This window comes from Balaenoptera ricei, chromosome 6, assembly GCF_028023285.1.
Source record: "Balaenoptera ricei isolate mBalRic1 chromosome 6, mBalRic1.hap2, whole genome shotgun sequence".
Classification (NCBI taxonomy): domain Eukaryota; kingdom Metazoa; phylum Chordata; class Mammalia; order Artiodactyla; family Balaenopteridae; genus Balaenoptera; species Balaenoptera ricei.
In genome coordinates this window covers 5454598-5468606 of record NC_082644.1, presented here as the reverse complement: position 1 = coordinate 5468606, position 14009 = coordinate 5454598, and the positions used below count along the sequence as shown (strand labels likewise).

General features: G+C 38.4%; 1 protein-coding gene across 5 annotated transcripts in view; it reads right to left on the bottom strand.

Moving 5' to 3' along the window:
• The window catches only part of GALNTL6 (polypeptide N-acetylgalactosaminyltransferase like 6), a 1732831-nt gene that overhangs the window by 645624 nt on the left and 1073198 nt on the right, over nt 1–14009 (bottom strand). For all 5 annotated transcript variants that reach the window (XM_059926764.1, XM_059926766.1, XM_059926762.1 and 2 more), the window contains exon 4: nt 2813–2979. In XM_059926764.1, the coding sequence (XP_059782747.1) occupies nt 2813–2979 (167 nt within the window). The remainder of the gene's footprint in view (nt 1–2812; nt 2980–14009) is intronic.

The window sequence follows — 14009 nt, the reverse complement described above, 5'->3', positions numbered from 1 at the left end:
TGTTGAAACTCTAAAATTTCATTTTTCCTCGGTACCTGTATAAACTACCTGCTTATTAGTAAAATTGGAGATTTTTTTTAAAAAAAATGTTAATGCAGTCCTAATTTTTTCCAACATGTTATAAATGACCACAATTTGTCTTCATATGCCTTCTATGAAGGCATGACTTCTAAATAACTTCTGTTGCAACCGGGGTTGTGGGGGTGAGGTGGTAGGTGATAGGTAGATGGGTAGATGATGGAGGGATGGATGGACAGATAGAGGATTGACTCATTCAATTTTGTGAATAAGATTTCATTAAATTGAGAGGATCTCCTCACAAAAGTATGTAGAATATTGATGTTGTGTTTCCGGACAGGATTTGGGGAGGAGTGGTCAGAAGTTGAGAGCAGTTGCTCTCCTGTGGAGCACAGTTCCTTCAGCCATCAAAGGAGGTCTTCATCACAACCTCCCGGGAGGAGGTACTTAGATAACTAATGAGTTACTTATCCCTATTTTGATAAGGAATTTGAGACACCACGAGGTTAACTTACCCAAAGTCATACAGTTCATAGTTGGTATCAGGATTCTAACCTGTGTTTACCATGTTGATTTTCTAGATTTCTCACAATTCAGAAAGCAGGAGTGAGGCTTTTAGGTTCACCTAAACCCTAATATTTTATCAGAAGAGATTCTGTAATCTAAAACAAAAATTTGAAAGTAGGGCTTCTCTTATTCCATGCACCTTTAGAATTATGGTATATTCTAAAAGATTTGTGGAAGTATTTTTATCACATGTCTTTCAACGTTTAGTCTTACACTATTGTCAGGCTAGTAAAATGAAAAGCAATATTCAAAAAGCTTTCCCGTTTGAAAGTTTAATGATCATAAAATACTACTTTCAACTTGATAGTTCACAGGAAAAGAGTAACTAAAGGAAAGATTTACGAAAGCATTAAAATAATGATTATCCTTAAAAATGTCCCTCAGGAAAGTCAAAATCACCATTACTCTCCCAACCAATCCTTTTTGTGTTGCTTCATGTCACTAACAGCAATGAAATGGACCATCCAGAACACGCTTCCTTCCTGGGTAACATTCTAAGCAGAAGGGACAGTCTAGCAAAGTCGCTACTATACAGAGATGACAATGATTTAAACTCAAGACAAAAGTATATGCCACTATTTTCTCCCTCTTTAAAGACTTTCAGCTGAAAAATACCTTTGAGAAATATCCAGCAAAAAACTCTACAAACCACAATTTACTGCTACCAAGTGTTTCCTACTTTATAACCCCCAGGTCAAAATTCTGCTGTAGGAAATAGTTTACCAAGACAAAGTTAATTATGTAGAAAATTGTCCACAGATACACTGTCTAATTTCTCTTGGTACCAGTCAACCAAAAAATGCCATTTATTTGGTGATGTGTGGCCCCAGATCTTTATTCCCTTTTTCATTCTTTTATTTAAAAGCAAAGTTTTAGCTTGAACACATGAAATGCCTATTTTTAGCCTGAGGTGGTAATGACTGCTTTGAAATAAGTAGCCTCAATTAGAATAAAAATCAATGTGTTATTTAAATTAATTTTAAGTAATACATTTAATTTAGGTACTTATTAGATACTTATTTAGATACTTATTGAACACACAACTATATAAGCAATGCAAGGCAAAAACTACTTTGAAATCAACCTAAATTACCAAGTTTGTAGTTTACTATTTTAATAGAACAATAGACAACCTTTTTTTTTGGCCTATGAACTTCAACACACATGAATTATTGGCAAACCCTGAATCAGTTTTTGAAGTGAATCATTGCAGACAAAAATGCTAAAGGAACCTCAAAGCTAAACACACCAGTCAGTTTTACTTCTACAGAATTTTTAAGTACTACGAAGAAAATGTTTCTGTTGCAAATGAAATTTCCAAAACTTCAATTAATCCATAGGATCTCAAGATGCATGCTCTTCAAGGCATAAGAATAACACGCAAACTCGTTTCCTGCCACTCTTTCTTACACACATACAGTACAGTTAAACAGAGCTCCTTCATGCAATGAAACAGAAGGTAGATGAATATCTTTAGAAAAGGTTTCCACCTCTCCGCTCACACCAGCCAAGAATAATTTTACTTTCCCCTATTTAGAGTGAATATGATTTATCAAGTCCTAATCTCAAGAAACTTTCTATAATCTCATTCCCCTGACTTATAAACCAAATTGTGTTCATCAGAATATTAAAAAAAAAAAAAGAGTAGAACTGTGTCAAATTTTCTAATACACCACATTCCAGGCCTTTCGGCTGTTGTTATTGTTCAGATATGATAAAACAGCTAAAATTGCCAAGTAAAAATATTTATTTGTGTTACTTATAATTTCCAGTATTTATGAAGTAACACAAGCACAGCCTGGAGAATGTATCACACTGGTAAATAACAGAGCAGATCCTTTTCAGAAAGGGGAACAGATTTTCTGTTTCTACTGGAATATTTCACCATTCATATGTACTTACCATAACATATTTTACAATGTTTGTCCTGAAGCTGAAGGTAGAATTTGAGGCATTCTGCCAATACCTGTCTAATTTACAACAGAAATGTAATACAAATTTCTTATAGGTCCCCAAATGATGCCAATAACTTTTCGTTCAATTCCTTTTGCATTTGGTCAACATTTTATGAAATCACAGCATCACAACATAGAAAAAGTTTTATCATCTCCTTTGAGATAGAATTAGAAAGAAACCATCACAATGATCATCTGCCTTATTTTAGAAGCCCGTAATGATTATGTAGGTGATAAGAGAATCACATAAAATATTATTAACAATATCTTACCTCTATCACTGAAGTCATCGACCAGGATGATTTCTGCAATCAGACTTTCTGGGGTTCGGTTGATGATGCTGTGGATGGTCCGGAGGAGTGAAGTCCAGCCTTCGTTATGGAATGGGATAATGATGCTGGTGTTTGGTAGCCTTTCCAGGTACATCTTGTGCTTACAGCTGGAGATGACAGAGGAAGGAAAGGCTATGTCAGACACAAGACTGGAATATGTCTTATACTGCCATTGACTCATTGTGTTATCAGACAACTGTGAAAATTAGACTTTGCCTAGAACTTTCCCAACCAAAGCTTCTACATCATCATAGTTACTCTACCCATTCCTGGAATTCATTAATGATCTCCTTTCACACGCACTCTTAATGACATAATTATTTATCCTCTCTTATACCAGTGGCTCGAAAACAAGGTAAGAAGTACACTGAAATGTTGTGCTCTTGGTAATATGTTCTCTAATAGTAATAAGGATAAATTATATGTATTAACATCATTTCCACTGAGCACACAGCTAATGTTAAACTTTCCGGGAAAGTTTGGAAATTTAACTTCTGTAATATTTATGCCCAATTAATCAGTTTTGGTTGTGGTCTGTTTCCACAGCTGGGCAGTATTTAAGGCTCTAGGGGAGAAAAGAGTCTTAAAGTGAAATAAATGAAAATTTAATCTTAAATAATCACACACTGATGCAACTGCATGGTAAGATTACATTAAGATCCAAATCATGACACTATCACATTCCTAATGAAAACTATACAGAGAAATCTCATGTTGCTTTCACTGTAAAACAATCTGTGATGCCAAATAGGAAGTAGGTTTTAAATTTTGGCATAGTTAAAAGCAATTTAGTATATGTCATGGCTATTCTTTCAATATTCGTGATTTATTTAAGTCATTTATAAGCCACATCAGGGCAGAAAGCTGGTCTCAAATCTGATTTAATTCTTAGCTCAGCACTGGTCATAGTTGCCCAAGCTTTATTAAAGATAATGAATTAATTTAAGTTTGTGAAGTCTTTAAGTTATTTCAAAACTAAAATAGGATAAAATTTCAATCAATTACCAAATTTAGTGATTTTTCTGACATGGATAACATGAAAACAAACAGACAAACAAACAAACAAAAAGAGAGTGGAAATCTGGAAAGAAACGCAGTTTCTGTTTAAATACAGGAACATCTGTTATTTCATATTTTGCCAAGACACTGGCTACTGTTTAGTCCAGATATTATAGTGTGAATTTGAAGTATACATAGATTCTACCAAGATGTATAGAAATGTACCAGCATTTTCAAAACATTACTTAAAATATGGTTTATTAGTCAGTTATCTCAACACTTCATTTTACTATGATCTCAATAGGATATCTTAAATATCACTGTGGATATAAAACAAAGAGATCTTGCCTTGCAGCTTCAGATAATAGAATATAACGTAATTAAAACAAAAATATTTAACTATCCTGGAAGATAAAATAAAATGAAATAATTTAGACAAATAATTTAAATATAAAATATAGGCATTTCTTTTTATCTTGTCCTTTTATTATCAATTATTTAATCTAAATTTTAAAATTTGTAACAATATTTATCAAACAAGAGATTTAGAGGTTTTCAAGTACAATGAAAAGCATTGGAAAAGACCATCAAAAGGATACCATGAAATGGGCATGAAAATACTAGAAAAAAAAATGAAATTCCTTGTAGGATAACAAAATAATTTTAAAAAGCAATATATGAAACAGATCTGTCAGTGATTTCCAAGAGAGTGTAGTGAGATGGATGCTTTCCCATCTAATGCACAAATCTGGAAAAGAGTGCTAAATTAATTCAGCACATCTCATCATAATTACGTAGAGCCATCCATCCTTCTCAACAAAGGCAAGAGCCCAAGACGAATGTGCTTTCCTGTATCAATACTCAGGGTAATACAAAACACCATACCTAACAATGTTCTGGGAATGTAACTGATATCCCCAAGAAGGCAAATTATTTTTTAAACATTAAGAGGAGACACTGTACATATCGCTTGCTTATTAATTAAATAAGAATTGCATTCAGAGTAATACACGATAAGCAATCAATAGGCTTAGGGCTTTAAAGAGATGTTTAACAGCTATCTACAATCCATTCAGAAAAAAAGGCAGACAGAAGAGAATGCAAGACTAATCATGTGCAAAAAGGGCTTTTCCTCATAAAAATGTTTTCAGTAATTTCTGTGTAAGCTCAAATTATTACCACACAGGGGAGGTGAAAATATCCTTCTATTCATTCATGCTCTCAAGTCTCAATGATTCGCTGAGGGTTTTCTCTAAGCCAGGAGGCAAAGTGGGATAAAAGAATGAAAAAACCCTACTCTCCAACTTTAAGATGTTTACAGTACAATAGGAGATACAGAAGGGTAAAGAGACAATTAAAATTTTAAAGGGGAATCAATATGTAGAAGTGTAACAGGGTGCCATACAAGCATTTGAGAGAGGCCCCTGAACCAATTCGCAAAGTGCTGCAGAAATGCAAGTGAGAGTTAAAAGTGGCCTGCAAAAGACGAGATATATTTAGGAAAAGAACTGATATGACTTAGTAACTGTCTGGGAGAAACAGTTAAGGAGGACTCCCATGTTTTGGACATGGGCAACTGATCTATGAACTACAGACCTACATCAGAGCACAGTGTGTAAGGGGCATTTGAGGGTTGCAAGGCTTGAGGATAAACATGAGTTCAATTTTGACCACATTAAGTTTGAGGTGTCAAAATGATACCTAGTTGAACATGAAACCAGCTCTTTAGCTCCTTTCCTGTTGGCCCATTTCTGTTCCCCTCTAACCTTGAAAGAATCTAATTATAGGAATGAGATCACTAAGCAACTGAAACCAACTCCTGATTAACACTCTCCTGAATGCACACCATGCCTTGTCTAACCTGGTGATTCTTTTCCTAGATAAAAAGAATAAGGAATGAAGCAGTTAAAGAATCACAGGCTCTCTGCCTCTAACAATCCCCTTAGCAATCCTGCTGGCAGATCATGCAGGCAAGATGACATGTGAAGAGAGAGTCAGCCAGTTGGCATGCAATGGAGAATGATGCAGAACCCAACCTCCTACCTTGATGATTCCCTGAGATGCTTCCCCCTTTTCTCCTGTAAAAACTGTCATGGCTGAGCAGAATCTTCAGAACTGGTCTCTGGACACAAGTCCACCTTCTCCCCAGACTGCCAGCTTTTCTGATTAAAGCACCTTTCCTCTCTACTGACACTTGCCTCTCGAATGATTGCCTTTTGAGCAGTGAGCAGCTGAACCTGAGTTCGGTAACAGAGCAATCGTATATATGATATACACAACTATCTGTCTATGTGTGTACCTATGTGTGTATATCTATCTATCTATCTATCTATCTATCTATCTATCTATCCATCTATGTGTACATGTGTGTAGCTCAGAAAAAGATCTGGTTTACGGAGGGAACAGTGATAGGCTCCAGCACTGATGCCAGGGCACTGCCACTATCTCCATAGCATCACCATCCCAACACTTGCCAAGAGGATCCTCTGGTAAGTACCAGCAGATAGCCAACTGAATGCGCTCTCTCATCTCTGAGAAAGGGCAGATCAAAAGTACTTGGGCAAATGAATGTCCCTAGCTTCAAGATGGCAGAGGAGTGAGACGTGGAGGTCACCCTCCACCCCACAAATACATCAGAAATACATCTACATGTGGAACCAGTCCTACAGAACACCTACTGAACGCTGGCAGAAGACCTCAGACTTCCCAAAAGGCAAGAAACTCCCCACATACCTGGGTAGGGCAAAAGAAAAAAGAAAAAATAGGGACTGACCTGCACCAGAGGGAGGGAGCTGTGAGGGAGGAAAAGCTTCCACACACTAGGAAACCCTTTCGCAGGTGGAGACTGTGGGTGGCGGAGGGGGGAAGCTTCGGGGCCGCGGAGGAGAGCGCAGGCACAGGGGTGCGGAGGGCAAAGCGGAGAGATTCCCACACAGAGGCTCGGCGCCAACCAGCACTCATCAGCCCGAGAGGCTTGTCTGCTCCCCCGGCGGGGCGGGCGGAGCTGGGAGCTGAGGCTCCGGCTTCGATCGGATCCCAGGGAGAGGACTGGGGTTGGCGGCGTGAACACAGCCTGAAGGGGCTAGTGCACCACAGCTAGCCGGGAGGGAGGCCGGGAAAAGGTCTGGAGCTGCCGAAGAGGCAAGAGACCATTGTTTCGGGGTGCGCGAGGAGAGGGGACTCAGAGCACCGCTTAAAGGAGCTCCAGAGACGGGTGTGAGCCACGGCTATCAGCGCGGACCCCAGAGACGGGCATGAGACGCTAAGGCTACTGCTGCAGCCACCAAGAAGCCTGTGTGCGAGCACAGGTCACTCTCCACACCGCCCCTCCCGGGAGCCTGTGCAGCCTGCCACTGCCAGGGTCCCGTGATCCAGGGACAACTTCCCCGGGAGAACGCACGGCGCCTCAGGCTGCTGCAACGTCACGCCGGCCTCTGCCACCGCAGGCTCACCCCGCATCCATACCCCCACCTCCCTCCCCCCTGCCTGAGTGAGCCAGAGCCCCCTAATCAGCCGCTCCTTTAAACCCGTCCTGTCTGAGCGAAGAACAGACATCCTTAGGTGACCTACATGCAGAGGCAGTGCCAAAGCCCAAAGCTGAACCCCGGGAGCTGTGCGAACAAAGAAGAGAAAGGGAAATCTCTCCCAACAGCCACGGGAGCAGCAGATTAAATCTTCACAATCAACTTGATGTACCTGCATCTGTGAAGACCTGAATAGACAACGAATCATCCCAAAATTGAGGCAGTGGACTTTGTGTGATTCTGTCTGTAGAGCTTTGCTCTTACCATCTGTCCTAAGGTTCTGTCTGTCCACTTTTTTTTTTTTAGTATTGATTTTTAGCAGTTGTTATCATTGGTGGATCTGTTTTGTCGGTTTGGTAGCTCTCTTCTTTCTCTCTTTTTTTAATTGCGTTTTAATTTTTTCTTTATTTTTAATTTTTTAGTATTTTAATAACTTTATTTTACTTTATTGTTTTCTTTCTTTCTTTCTTTTTCTCTCCCTTTTCTTCTGAGCTGTGAGGCTGAAAGGGTCTTGGTGCTCCGGCCAGGTGTCAGGCCTGTGCCTCTGAGGTGGGAGAGCTGACTTCAGGACATTGGTCCAACAGAGACCTCCTGGCTCCATGTAATATCAAACAGCGAAAGCTCTCCCAGAGATCTCCATTTCAACGCTAAGACCCAGCTCCACTCAACAACCAGCAAGCTCCAGTGCTGGACACCCTATGCCAAACAACTAGCAAGACAGGAACACAACCCCACCCATTAGCAGACAGGCTGCCTAAAATCATACTTAGGTCACAGACACCCCAAAACACACCACCGGATGCGCTCCTGCCCACCAGAAAGACAAGATCCAGCCTCATCCACCAGAACACAGGAACCAGTCCCCTCCACCAGGAAGCCTACACAACCCACTGAACAAACCTTACTAACTGGGGCAGACACCAAAAACAAAAGGAACTACGAACCTGCAGCCTGTGAAAAGGAGACCCCAAACACAGTAAGATAAGCAAAATGAGAAGACAGAATAACACACAGCAGATGAAGGAGCAAGGTAAAAACCCACTAGACCAAACAAATGAAGAGGAAATAGGCAGTCTACCTGAAAAAGAATTCAGAGTAATGATAGTAAAGGTGATCCAAAATCTTGGAAATAGAATGGAGAAAATACAAGAAACGTTTAACAAGGGCCTAGAAGAACTAAAGAGCAAACAATGATGAACAACACAATAAATGAAATTAAAAATTCTCTAGAAGGAATCAATAGCAGAATACCTGAGGCAGAAGAACGGATAAGTGACCTGGAAGATAAAATAGTGGAAATAACTACTGCAGATCAGAATACAGAAAAAAGAATGAAGAGAATTGAGGACAGTCTCAGAGACTTCTGGGACAACATTAATCACACCAACACTCGAATTATAGGGGTCCCAAAAAGAGAAGAAAAAAAGAAAGGGACTGAGAAAATATTTGAAGAGATTATAGTTGAAAACTTCCCTAATATGGGAAAGGAAATAGTCAATCAACTCCAGGAAGCACACAGAGTCCCATACAGGATAAATCCAAGGAGAAACACGCCAAGACACATATTAATCAAACTATCAAAAATTAAATATAAAGAAAAAATATTAAAAGCAGCAAGGGGAAAAAAACAAGTAATATACAAGGGAAACCCCATAAGGTTAACAGCTGATCTTTCAACAGAAACTCTGCAAGCCAGAAGGAAGTGGCAGGACATATTTAAAGTGATGAAAGGGAAAAATCTACAACCAAGATTACTCTACCCAGCAAGGATCTCATTCAGATTCGACAGAGAAATTAAAATCTTTACAGACAAGCAAAAGGTAAGACAATTCGGCACCACCAAACCAGCTTTACAACAAATGCTAAAGGAACTTCTCTAGGCAGGAAACACAAGAAAAGGAAAAGACCTACAATAACAAACCCAAAACAATTAAGAAAATGGTAATAGGAACATACAAATCGATAATTACCTTAAATGTAAATGGATTAAATGCTCCCACCAAAAGATACGGACTGGCTGAATGGATACAAAAACAAGACCCATATATATGCTGTCTACAAGAGACCAACTTCAGACCTAAGGACACATACAGACTGAAAGTGAGGGGATGGAAAAAGATATTCCATGCAAATGGAAATATAAAGAAACCTGGAGTAGCAATTCTCATATCAGACAAAATAGACTTTAAAATAAAGACGATTACAAGAGACAAAAGAAGGACACTACATAATGATCAAGGGACCAATCCAAGAAGAAGATATAACAATTGCAAATATTTATCCACCCAACATAGGAGCACCTCAATACATAAGGCAAATGCTAATGGCCATAAAAGAGGAAATCGACAGGAACACAATCACAGTAAGGGACTTTAACACCCCACTTTCACCAATGGACAGATCATCCAAAATGAAAATAAATAAGGAAACACAAGCCTTACATGACACATTAAACAAGATGGCCTTAATTGATATTTATAGGACATTCCATCCAAAAAAAACAGAATACACTTTCTTCTCAAGTGCTCATGGAACATTCTCCAGGATAGATGATATCCTGGGTCACAAATCAAGCTTTGGTAAATTTAAGAAAATTGAAATTGTATCAAGTATCTTTACTGACCACAACACTATGAGACTAGATATCAATTACAGGAAAAAATCTGTAAAAAATAGAAACACATGGAGGCTAAATAATACACTACTAAATAACCAAGAGACCAGTGAAGAAATCAAGAGGAATTCAAAAAATAACTAGAAACAAATGACAATGAAAACACGACGACCTAAAACCTATGGGATGCAGCAAAAGCAGTTCTATGAGGGAAGTTTATAGCAAGACAATCCTACCTCAAGAAACAAGAAACTCCTCAAATAAACAACCTAAACTTATACCTAAAGCAATTATAGAAAGAAGAACAAAAACCCCCAAAGTTAGCAGAAGGAAAGAAATCATAAAGATCAGACCAGAAATAAATGAAAACGAAATGAAGGAAATATAGCAAAGATCAATAAAACTTAAAGCTGGTTCTTTGAGAAGATACACAAAATTGATAAACCATTAGCCAGACTCATCAAGAAAAAAAGGGAGAAGACTCAAATCAATAGAATTAGAAATGAAAAAGGAGAAGTAACAACTGACACTGCAGAAATACAAAGGATCATGAGAGATTACTACAAGCAACTATATGCCAATAAAATGGACAACATGGAAGAAATGGAAAAATTCTTATAAAAGCACAACCTTCTGAGACTGAACCAGGAAGAAATAGAAAATATAAACAGACCAATCACAAGCACTGATATTGAGACTATGATTTAAAATCTTCCAACAAACAAAAGCCCACCACCAGATGGCTTCACAGGCGAATTCTATCAAACATTTAGAGAAGAGCTAACACCTATCCTTCTCAAACTCTGCCAAAATATAGCAGAGGGAGGAACACTCCCAAACTCATTCTACGAGGCCACCATCACCCTGATACCAAAACCAGACAAAGATGTCACAAAGAAAGAAAACTACAGGCCAATATCACTGATGAACATAGATGCAAAAATCTTCAACAAAATACTAGCAAACAGAATACAACAACACATTAAAAGGATCATACACCACGATCAAGTAGGGTTTATACCAGGAATGCAAGGATTCTTCAATATATGCAAATCAATCAATGTGATAAACCATATTAACAAAATGAAGGATAAAAACCTGATGATAATCTCAATAGATGCAGAAAAAGCTTTTGACAAAATTCAACACCCATTTATGATAAAAACCTTCCAGAAAGTAGGCATAGAGGGAACTTGCCTCAGCATAATAAAGGCCATATATGACAAACCCACAGCCAACATCATTCTCAATGGTGAAAAACTGAAATCATTTCCTCTAAGTTCAGAAACAAGACAAGGTTGTCCACTCTCACCACTGTTATTTAACATAGTTTTGGAAGTGTTAGCCACAGCAATCAGAGAAGAAATAGAAATAAGAGTAATCCAAATAGAAAAAGAAGAAGTAAAGCTGTCACCGTTTGCAGATGACATGATACTATACATAGAGAATTCTAAAGATGCTACCAGAAAACTACTAGAGCTAATCAATGAATTTGGTAAAGTAGCAGGATACAAAATTAATGCACAGAAATCTCTTGCATTCCTATGCACCAATGATGAAAAATCTGAAAGAGAAATTAAGGAAACACTCCCATTTACCATTGCAACAAAAAAAAAATAAAATACCTAGGAATAAACCTACCTAAGGAGACAAAAGACCTGTATGTAGAAAACTATAAGACACTGATGAAAGAAATTAAAGATGATACAAACAGATGGAGAGACATACCATGTTCTTGGATTGGAAGAATCAACATAGTGAAAATGACTATACAACCCAAAGCAATCTACAGATTCAATGCAATCCCTATCAAACTACCAATGGCATTTTTCACAGAACTAGAACAAAAAATTTCACAATTTATATGGAAACACAAAAGACCCCGAATAGCCAAAGTGATCTTGAGAAAGAAAAACGGAGCTGGAGGAATCAGGCTCCCGGACTTCAGACTATACAACGAAGCTACAGTAATCAAGACAGTATGGTACTGGCACAAAAACAGAGACACAGATAAATGGAACAGGATAGAAAGCCCAGAGATAAACCCACGCACATATGGTCACCTTATTTTTGATAAAGGAGGCAGGGATATACAATGGAGAAAAGACAGCCTCTTCAATAAGTGGTGCTGGGAAAACTGGACAGCTACATGTAAAAGACTGAAATTAGAACACTCCCTAACACTATACACAGAAGTAAACTCAAAATGGATTAAAGACTTAAATGTAAGGCCAGACACTACCAAACTCTAAGAGGAAAGCATAGGCAGAACACTCTATGACATACATCACAGCAAGACCCTTTTTGACCCACCTCCTAGACAAATGGAAATAAAAACAAACATAAACAAATGAGACTTAATGAAACTTAAAAGCTTTTGCACAGCAAAGGAAACCATAAACAAGACGAAAAGACAACCTCAGAATGGGAGAGTATATTTGCAAACGAAGCAACTGACAAAGGATTAATCTCCAAAAGTTACAAGCAGCTCATGCAGCTCAATATCAAAAAAACAAACAACCCAATCCAAAAATGGGCAGAAGCCCTAAATAGACATTTCTCCAAAGAAGATATACAGATTGCCAACAAACACATGAAAGGATGCTCAACATCACTAATCATTAGAGAAATGCAAATCAAAACTACAGTGAGATATCACCTCACACCGGTCAGAATGGCCATCATCAAAAAATCTACAAACAAGAGAACAAACGTGTGGACACCAAGGGGGGGAAAGCAGCGGAGGGTGGTGGTGGTGCTGTGATGAATTGGGAGATTGGGACTGACATATATACACTAGTATGTATAAAATGGGTAACTAATAAGAACCTGCTGTATAAAAAAATAAATAAAATTTAAAAAATAATTTTTAAAAAAAGAAAAAAATTCTATGGTGAACTTTAGGTTGAATTAGTTCTTCTGTTATCTATAAACTGAATTAACCAGAGCCTCATCCAAAGCTTAAAGTACCTGTAAACATAATTGCTCTGTAGAAGAAAGTGAGAAAAGCAAAAAAAAAAAAAAAAATCTGCAAACAATAAATGCTGGAGAGGGTGTGGAGAAAAGGGAACCCTCTTGCACTGTTGGTGGGAATGTAAATTGATACAGCCACTATGAAGAGCAGTATGGAGGTTCCTTTAAAAACTACAAATAGAACTACCATACGACCCAGCAATCCCACTACTGGGCACATACCCTGAGCAAATCATAATTCAAAAAGAGTCATGTACCACAATGTTCATTGCAGCACTCTTTACAATAGCCAGGACATGGAAGCAACCTAAGTGTCCATCAACAGATGAGTGGATAAAGAAGATGTGGCACAGATATACAATGGAATATTACTCAGCCATTAAAAGAAACAAAATTGAGTTATTTGTAGTGAGGTGGATGGACCTAGAGTCTGTCATACAGAGTGAAGTAAGTCAGAAAGAGAAAAACAAATACCGTATGCTAACACGTATATATGGAATTAAAAAAAAAAAAAAAGGTCTTGAAGAACCTAGGGGCAGGACAGGAGTAAAGATGCAGATGTAGAAAATGGACTTGAGGACATGGGGAGGGGGAAGGGTAAGCTGGGACGAAGTGAGAGAGTGGCATGGACATATATACACTACCAATTGTAAAACAGCTAGTGGGAAGCAGCCGCATAGCACAGGGAGATCAGCTCGGTGCTTTGTGACCATCTAGAGGGGTGGGATAGGGAGGGTGGGAGGGAGACGCAAGAGGGGGAAGATATGGGGATATATGTATATGCATAGCTGATTCACTTTGTTATACAGCGGAAACTAACACACCATTGTAAAGCAATTATACTCCAATAAAGATGTTAAGAAAAAAAAAATCAATGCCCCTAGAGCAAGTATCAAGCAATGAAGTTGGGGAATAAGCAGTCCTATGGTGAGACATATCTGAGGTGTTTTCTGTAACATCTCCCAGGGTTTTCCAGTGAGATGGAGCCTCAGTTGCCCACAGGGATAAGCATCAGGCCAGGCACCTT